Below are 9,157 nucleotides of genomic sequence, written 5' to 3' on the forward strand. Positions count from 1 at the left end.
CTTGTCACCTCCAGACATCAGATATTCACCATTGCGAGACAAAATCATACACTGGAAATGAGAGAATATCATTTGAAACTTTTCATTGTACATATATAAAAACAGTCAAGTATAATTTTACTGTAGGTACATATCCAATCACTGCACCGTTTAACATTAAGCTGTGTCCACACGTAGTCAGCCTCGTCGATCAACGAGGTGAAGATATGAATCTATGTTATCGAGGCAGTGTACGGTTTCAGTCGACATCGATCGACTAAGTTTTTTTCCCAAGAGGTTTGATAGAGGGAACTGTAACTGCTAGGGTAAGACCCTCCCGAAATTGAAGAGAGAAGGAAGACAGGATAGTAGAAAGCCAGCCGTTCCGGGAACGAATATTATACGCTCAGTATAAAATCCGCCCCGGGTGGGAATTGAACCCGTGGCCTAGCCCTTACAACGCAGATGCGCTACCACACTACCAACCAAACTAACTAGGCTGGCAAAGACATCTTCAAAGACTTCTTAAAGAGAATATTTGGCTTTTTGAAAGCAACCTTCTACATCAGTGCGTAACCAGCAAGTAAACAATTTTATTTGTACAATCCCTTTAGTTTTTTCCGCGGGGAAGGATCCATGCCTATCCAAGAACGGAACAGTTTGGTTAGAAAATTTCCGTCCTGGCCGGGATTCCAACTCAGCACCTCTGGGTTGAGAGTCAGTGCTCTTGACCACTCGGCCACAGAGGGCCATTAAGTTAACAGCCTGTTAATATCATTTGATTAGTATAAAATGGGGTTATCCCGTAAATTTCTAAAAAAATAAATAAATAATAAAAAAATAAACTTAGTTACTTAACAGGGCTGTTAAGCTAACAGCCTGTTAATTCCATTTGATTTGTAAAAGGCTTAACAGGGCTAAGCTAATAGGCTGTTAGGGGCTAAAAACCCAACATATCAACTCACCATTCTGTTGATCCGTACAAACTGTTCAGGGCTAGATGCCCAAGGTGGCAGTTCCACATTATTGATGTTCACATTGTCCTCAGTTTTACCCAGACAATACCCGTTGCTATTAACCAGCATCTCCGGTAAGAAGAATAGCTCCGGGATAAGTTCCTGTGGGAGAGAGAACAAGGGAATAAATATTTTCCACGTCTCCGGTTGATGATCAAGGCACATGTTACTTAACAAGACGGCTGGGCTTTCTTCTATCCTGCCTTCCTTCTCTCTTCGCTTTCGGGACGATAAGACCATAGTAGTTACAGTTCCCTCTATCAAACCTCTTGAAAATAATAATAATAATGTTTTATTTATTTTTTTCTTTTAGGCGCTTTAACACTAGATACGGACACTAGGTCGTTCACGCAATATTTGTGGCCAATTTCACTTCGTCACTTGCAGCTCGAAAAATTCGAAAGAAACCCCGTGGGATATTTTGCGATCCTACAAATGGTCCTTTTCAGTTGGATGATAAATTTTATTTTGAGTAACAGAAAACACAAACATAATATTGTGCTTACACTTGAAGCACAAAAACACATTTTGTGCTTACATTTGAAGGACAAAAGACATATTTTGCTTACATTTGAAGGACAAAAGACACATTTTGCTTACATTTGAAGGACAAATGACATATTGTGCTTACATTTGAAGCACAAAACACACCTGTTATCACCTAGGTTAAGCTACCGTGACACTTACCTGCAGGTTATCATTATGTGACTCATGTCGGAGTCTATTTCCGTTCATAGTGAAGGCAGCTATGTGTCCCCTCTCATAGTTCACCACTATAACTCCCTCTCTGGACATGACCACACTCTCTGGAGATGCAAAGCCACTAGGGGGATCTAGAGACCGTAGCAGATCACCGAACGTCGTATGCACCTGACGGGGAGAAGAAGGGTATGTTAGTGGGGAGATGAGTGTTTCATCGCTGTTTTCATTTCTGTACCTGATAGTGAGTGGCTGGCCTAAGAAAAAAGACATTCTTTCGTTCCTTCGGTTTGTCCTTATAAAAACGCTAAGCGTAAAATCTACATGGGGTTCTGAAATAAATGAATAACTGATGGATTCAAATGCTTTGCTTTACATTAGGATCTTCTGAAGTACCTACATAAATTCTTAAAACCAGATGTTCAACCATATTAGCTTTTGATAACATAATTCACGTACATAATTCATATCATCATAACCCGCGGGTTAAGACCACCTAAATGTTAAGCAATGATACAGATATCATTGGAAATGTAAGACTTGATTTATTACAATTCGGAGGGTTAATTAATTAACCAGACAAAGGGTTGGAATGGTACTTTTGGTAAACACATTTTGTGCTTACATTTGAAGGACAAAAGACATATTGTGCTTACATTTGAAGGACAAAAGACACATTTTGCTTACATTTGAAGGACAAATGACATATTGTGCTTACATTTGAAGCACAAAACACATTTTATGCTTACATTCGGAGCTGTCTATTACCTTGACATCAGAAGTATCACGCTGGCAGTTCTTCCACGCCAAGGATATTGAGGAGAATAGACGGTTCGGGTGATCAAACTTGCCCTCTTGTAACGCCAGGTACATAGTTGTGAACGGTTCCTGAAAAACGCAACATGGCCATTTCAAGAAGCTGTTGGCGCCTTGGCTAACATGAGGGTGAGATTGCATCTGGGACGAAAATATCATCCTCGCTCCTCGATCTATTGGTCGGTTTCGCCAATATATTTTCAGCTTCTATGAGGCCTGTTAAGCTGACAGCCTGTTAAGTTCCATTTGATTTGTATAACCTTAACAGCCTGTTAGGGGATAAAAAAAAGGTAGGTGAAACCCATCCTAACTGACTTAAGAGAACCCGTCTTTTCTTGTGTGATAAACAATCCTTTTTTCTTTTCTATTGGTCGGTTTCACCAATATATTTTCAGCTTCTATGAGGCCTTTGCCCGGGACTTTTCTTTTTGCCCAGGAAAACCCACTTTTAATGCCCATTGCCCACAAAGGTGGTTTTTGGTGGACATTTAACCAGTGGGTACCTTCCCACCTTCCTAGCCATTTCCTCAGTAACGTCCGAGGGGTTTTTTTTTAAGAGGTTTGATGATATTGGGTTTAACTGCTATGGTCTTATCGTCCCGAAATCGAAGAGAGAAGGAAGACAGGATAGGAAAAAGCCAGCCGTTCCGAGAACGAACATTATCCCATCAGGATAAAATCCGCCCCGGGCGGAAAAACTCACCATTATCCGTAGAGAACACTCGGAAGCTGTTATCCCAGAAGCCGCACGCCAGCAGGAATCGACTATCCACCGTAGTGACAAAACAGTTATGTCGTACGCGTAACTTCTGACTGAAATTGTCACCCAGATGTCTCTTGGGTACAGGGGCGTTGTTATTGGACGTAGGGTGGGTAAGAATGGGGTCCAGGGTCAGGGGCAGATTGCCCGGGGGTGACCCCGGGGTCTCTGCGTAGCTTGGGGACTGTATGGACGCTGCAATGGGGACGGGAATGGTGTTACATTTAGAATAATGATAAAATAAGTTTCTTTGTGTTATTATATCACAACTTTGGTGCTTGCTGCAGCATAGTAGGATTTTCCAAATATCTTAATAATTCAGCGCTCAATGTTCAGCTACCATGCTAGCACCGGTCGCTATGCACATTTACATAGCTACCCATTTTCCTCACGAGGCTGAGTGGGCCCCGCAACAGCCAGTCACGGAATCAATCATTTGTAAATTTTCGACCTAGCCAGGAATCGAACCCGAGTCTCCCGCGTTCAAGGAGAGCGAAGTGAACATTACGCCATGGGAGCTGAGTCAAGTAAGTAAATGAATGGCAGGATTGGCAGGCAACAATTTGAATACTCTCAAGATTTAGAATCACGTATACATTTATACTGCCGAACTATTCATACTTCCTTAGGACTGAACACTGAATAGTTATGAAGAAATGAAAAGATTGCCAGAAGAAAGAGAAGAATGGAAGACTGCAGCAAACCAGTTGTACAACTGATAACCCTAGTTATGAAGAAATGAAAAGATTGCCAGAAGAAAGAGAAGAATGGAAGACTGCAGCAAACCAGTTGTACAACTGATAACCCTATGATGATGATACAGTCATTCCGAATCCTGGTGGAATAAGTCACCCGAACTAGGAAATTTTGTCATATTCCGGAATCGAACCCGGGACCTTCTGTTACTCACCAGCATAGTCCGGGTTCCAGCGGTTGATGGCAAACTGATGGTTTGCAGTGACAGTGACCACGCTTGGCATATGGAGAGTGACATAGGTGTTGGCTGTGACGTGACATATGGGCGAGTTGGACGGAAACTTGAGAGACATACACACGTCGTCTAGTACTGTAGAGAACATCATTGGACTCTGCAATAGAATAGAGATAATAGTGATTAGAATATACACTGTTTATACTGACCCCATGAGACTGAAAAGTTCCTTTACTACCGCAGTCTAAAGTCTAAACAAAGTCTCATGTTATTGGCACAGAATAAATTCAGCAATGGAGCAGTTGCAAATGGGTAAAAATTATAAATATTTACTTTTTTTTACACCAATAATTTACGAGATACAGCCTGATGTCCTCGAATTTGCCGTCAAAAGAGAACGAATGTGCCATCAAATGCATATAAAGCCAGCCGTTACGACAACGAACATTATCCATTCAAGATAAAATCCGCCCGGGGCGGGAATCGAACCCGCGGCCTAGCACTACGAGAAATCGATCGGTGTACATGTAAGGGTTCTAGGAATGATGGTTCACGAAATATGCGCTTGTAACAAGCCAATATCAAAAAATTTCGAAAGGTATATCTACTTTTTTTACACCAATAATTTACGAGATACAGCCTGATGTCCTCGAATTTGTCGTCAAAAATTTTGTCAAAAGAGAACGAATGTGCCATCAAATTCATATAAAGCCAGCCGTTACGACAACGAACATTATCCATTCAAGATAAAATCCGCCCGGGGCGGGAATCGAACCCGCGGCCTAGCACTCAGTTTTAAATGACTACGGAGTACAAACAAATACGTCGAACCCACGTACTTCTGATCGTGAGACAAGGCCAGGGACCGCACGCTGCTATCACAGGATGGGAAGGCATACAGGAGGGCCAGATTGAATGTTCGCCACACTTCCACTATGCCCTTGTCACCTCCAGACATCAGATATTCACCATTGCGAGATCCACACTTCCACTATGCCCTTGTCACCCCCAGACATCAGATATTCACCATTGCGAGACAAAATCATACACTGGAAATGAGAGAATATCATTTGAAACTTTTCATTGTACGTATATAAAAACAGTCAAGAATAAGTTTACTGTAGGTACCTACATATCCAAACACTGCACCGTTTAACATTAAGCTGTGTCCACACGTAGTCAGCCCCTTCCATCGACGAGGTGAAGATATGAATCTATGTTGTCGAGGCAGTGTACGGTTTCGGTCGACATCAATCGACTAAGTTTTTTCCCCAAGAGGTTTGATAGAGGGAACTGTAACTGCTAGGGTAAGACCCTCCCGAAATTGAAGAGAGAAGGAAGACAGGATAACAGAAAGCCAGCCGTTCCGGGAACGAATATTATACGCTCAGTATAAAATCCGCCCCGGGTGGGAATCGAACCCGTGGCCTAGCCCTTACAACGCAGACGCGCTACCATACTACCAACCAAACTAACTAGGCTGGCAAAGACATCTTCAAAGACTTCTTAAAGAGAATATTTGGCTTTTGAAAGCAACCTTCTACATCAGTGCGTAACCAGCAAGTAAACAATTTTATTTGTACAATCCCTTTAGTTTTTTCCGCGGGGAAGGTTTTTGATTGTACGTATATAAAAACAGTCAAGAATAATTTTACTGTAGGTACATATCCAAACACTGCACCGTTTAACATTAAGCTGTGTCCACACGTAGTCAACCCCTTCGATCAACGAGGTGAAGATATGAATCTATGTTGTCGAGGCAGTGTACGGTTTCAGTCGACATCGATCGACTAAGTTTTTTTCCCAAGAGGTTTGATAGAGGGAACTATAACTGCTAGGGTAAGTGCGTAACCAGCAAGTAAACAATTTTATTTGTACAATCCCTTTAGTTTTTTCCGCGGGGAAGGGAAGGGTCAATGACCTGTTATCATAGCAGTTAGTTCCCTTTATCAAATCTCTTTCAAAAAAATGTCCTATAGCAGACTCCCCTGAACAGCTCGGTACTTATGTAGACGTATTCTTTTATTTGTTTTATTTTCTTTCTAATTTACGCTGATAATGAGTTCAAATCACAGTTTTATATTAAAAACTTGTTCTTTATTCTTTCACACATGGTACTGTTGTTTTGTTTATGGCCGTCGTTTGGGCGTTCTGCTTCATTTATGACTTATTTTACTGTTGGTTTTATGGCAGATTATAAATACCACTGGCTTTAATGTCCCCACAGGGACCATCAGTCTATGCCATAAGATACGCTTATATCTGCGTAGATAAATATAAGTATTACATAGACATGGGTATTTAAATATTACTTTTCACTGAGACATGGACAGTCGTTTGGGCGTTCTGCTTCATTTATGACTTATTTTACTGTCGGTTTTATGGCAGATTATAAATACCACTGGCTTTAATGTCCCCACAGGGACCATCAGTCTGTGCCATAAGATACGCTTATATCTGCGTAGATAAATATAAGTATTACATAGACATGGGTATTTAAATATTACTTTTCACTAAGACATGGGTAGTTAGCAGTAAATATTTCGCGTCTGCTAGTGTTAATGTCATCATTAAATTGCGATTAGAATTCACTGTTGGAAGACGAGAGGTTTGATAGAGGGAACTGTAACTGCTGAGGTCTTATCGTCCCGAAATCGAAGAAAGAACGCTGGGATCGAACCCACGCCCTCCTGTTTACCAGGCGAGCGTCTTGACCACTACGCCACCGAGGCAGGTAGCTGTTTAGGTTAAAGATTCTGATACATAGTTGTAAATGTTGTAATTTAGTGCTACTATTAGTGGATATGTCAAAACTCTCAGGATTCTTTTGTAACTTATTAGTGCAGATGTCATAATTTCCAATATGCATTACTTTGCTTCTAATTCTAACCCAGTGTTTCATATTTAGTGGAGATGCCAAAATGAAAACCACCTTTCTCAACAAATTTACAAGAGATGTGTTCTTATCTAAGGGTTTCCTCGCTTCTTTTCCCACATTTTCTTTCAAAAACTTAATGTAAACGTTGTAAATAACAACAACAACAACAACAACAACAACAACAACAACAACAACAACAACAACAACAACAACAACAACAACAACAACAACAAGTACAACAATCAATAGAATGGCCTTGCATTTTGTGCCAACAAAATATACAAGACCTTCGAGTGGTAGTAATCGATGCTAATTTGATTTGAATCTTTCTCTCTTCGCTCTAATGTAATTCCGCTTAAAAGCTCTCCAGTCGAGGGGGTTGTAAAGATGTTCATTAAAACGTGCACTTCCCTTGTTGGGAGTTGGAACTAATGAAATTTCCATGACCCTTTGCCCGTTCCCTTTCCTCAGGAACCCTTCATTGTTATCATAAACTACAGGAGGAGTGGAAAGTTGAGTAGCGAGCTTGTTATCATAAATTCAGAAGACAAGAAATTTTCCTAATGTTCTCGGTATAAAAACTATAGGGTTATACTTGGTAGCACTTCTGAAAATCAGTTTTTGGCTGAAAGCATAAAAAATGTACGAGTGAATTCGCCTGCTCAAATTTTTCAATGTGAACAGGGAAAATGCCCAAACCCCCTATTATGTATGTACCTATTCTTTAAACTCAGCTTGAAATTTCTCTCATATTTTGCTATTTCTTTATAGCAAGAGAAATTTCAAGCTGGTATCATCCTCCTTGTTTAAAGTCCCTCAGTCAGAACTTCCCAGACCATAGTTCGTACATTTGTAGATTATACAGACCATAGTTACTGATCATTTTCGCCAGCTCAAATTTTTCAATGTGAACAGGGAAAATGCCTAAACCCCTATTATGTATGTGCTCTCACGCTCAGACAGTCTGAGAGACCCAGGTCTCGAGATTTTTCAGCCACTCACGCTTCGACTGTCTGACGGTGTGATAACTTCACAACTTTTGCTATTTCTTTATAGCAAGAGAAATTTCCAGCTGGTATCCTCCTTGTTTGAAGTCCCTCAGTCAGAACTTCCCAGACCATAGTTCGTACATTTGTAGATTATACAGACCATAGTTACTGATCATACTGTACTAAATCACCCCCACCCCCCACCACGAGTGTTTTCACCCCTTTGTTATGTAATGGAAGGGGAGGGGGAGAATAAGAAGGGGAGGGGAAGATAAAAAGAAAGGAGGGGGAGGACTAATATGATTCTGCAGACAGATATGCGTATCTCGGCTTGGTGCTGAGTGTTTGTTTTGTGTCAGCAAATATAGTGACAAGACACTGGGGTATTAAAGTATTGACACTTTTGAAGCGTCCATATCAAAGACATTTTAATTTTAACTGATGTCAGGAGCCTTCTGAAGGAGCCCTTCCACTCAACCACTGATCTTGTCTTTTACTGCCAGAATCAATTAAAAAAAAAATCATCTAATGTGAATTATTCGTTTTATTTTGTTATGGCTGAACAACACCAAAGTCTACATTTCGTATTCATGTACCCAAGTGATAATTACACTTAGGTACCAAGGTAAATGAAAATTTGAGGTCTAAGAAAAAAAGGACCACTTTCTCTATACTGTTTTCTATCGGCCCTTCGTTCCTGGAACTCTTCATTTAGAGGGAAGCTGATGGTACTTACTTCTGCTGGCGAGGAAGATTTCGATGGCAGTGTTTTGCAGCAGATATCTTCGCGAGAAGATAGCTCGAATTTCCGAGAAGTTTTCAATTAGACAGTAAGAGAGTAATAAAAATGATTTATTCGATGACATGAACGGGACCTAAGGTGGATGCCTGTGCTACACCAAATCAACTTAATGGAGGAGGTGATGTACATTAATCAGCAAAACAAACATTAGATGATGACCTGGGAACACTGGGATGTAACAGGCGAACAGTCGAATCAGTCGATTAACTAAGAAAAGAGAAGTGGACTTTAGAACTGTTGGTATAATCGGACTTTTCCACTATCAGCCGATAAGCTGACATGCGTTA

At 40.7% G+C, this 9,157-nt stretch overlaps 2 protein-coding genes across 2 annotated transcripts; both read right to left on the reverse strand.

The window, feature by feature from the left end:
* Nucleotides 1-935: 935 nt before the first annotated feature.
* LOC103507591 (neurobeachin-like) lies at nt 936-2,580 on the reverse strand. The gene is made up of 2 exons (XM_008472082.2): nt 2,463-2,580; nt 936-1,097 (listed from the first exon to the last, which is right to left on the reverse strand). The coding sequence occupies exons 1-2, from the start codon at nt 2,565-2,567 to the stop codon at nt 936-938; spliced, it is 267 nt and encodes an 88-aa protein (XP_008470304.2). The 5' UTR covers nt 2,568-2,580.
* Nucleotides 2,581-2,628: 48 nt separating this feature from the next.
* LOC113466754 (neurobeachin-like) lies at nt 2,629-4,611 on the reverse strand. The gene is made up of 4 exons (XM_026822419.1): nt 4,558-4,611; nt 4,181-4,358; nt 3,214-3,465; nt 2,629-2,726 (listed from the first exon to the last, which is right to left on the reverse strand). The coding sequence occupies exons 1-4, from the start codon at nt 4,609-4,611 to the stop codon at nt 2,629-2,631; spliced, it is 582 nt and encodes a 193-aa protein (XP_026678220.1).
* Nucleotides 4,612-9,157: the final 4,546 nt, after the last annotated feature.

This window comes from Diaphorina citri, unplaced genomic scaffold (genome assembly GCF_000475195.1).
Source record: "Diaphorina citri unplaced genomic scaffold, Diaci psyllid genome assembly version 1.1 scaffold328, whole genome shotgun sequence".
Taxonomy (NCBI): domain Eukaryota; kingdom Metazoa; phylum Arthropoda; class Insecta; order Hemiptera; family Psyllidae; genus Diaphorina; species Diaphorina citri.

Excerpts from the sequence above, each read along its gene's own strand:
- LOC103507591 (XM_008472082.2), bottom strand. The coding sequence starts at position 2,567 with ATGTACCTGGCGTTACAAGAGGGCAAGTTTGATCACCCGAACCGTCTA. Across the intron at positions 1,098-2,462 it reads GTGATACTTCTGATGTCAAG|GAACTTATCCCGGAGCTATT; the intron begins GTAATAGACAGC and ends TCTCTCCCACAG.
- LOC113466754 (XM_026822419.1), bottom strand. The coding sequence starts at position 4,611 with ATGGCACATTCGTTCTCTTTTGACGGCAAATTCGAGGACATCAGGCTG. Across the intron at positions 4,359-4,557 it reads AGGACATCAGGCTGTATCTC|AGTCCAATGATGTTCTCTAC; the intron begins GTAAATTATTGG and ends ATTCTATTGCAG. Across the intron at positions 3,466-4,180 it reads CTGGAACCCGGACTATGCTG|CGTCCATACAGTCCCCAAGC; the intron begins GTGAGTAACAGA and ends TCCCCATTGCAG.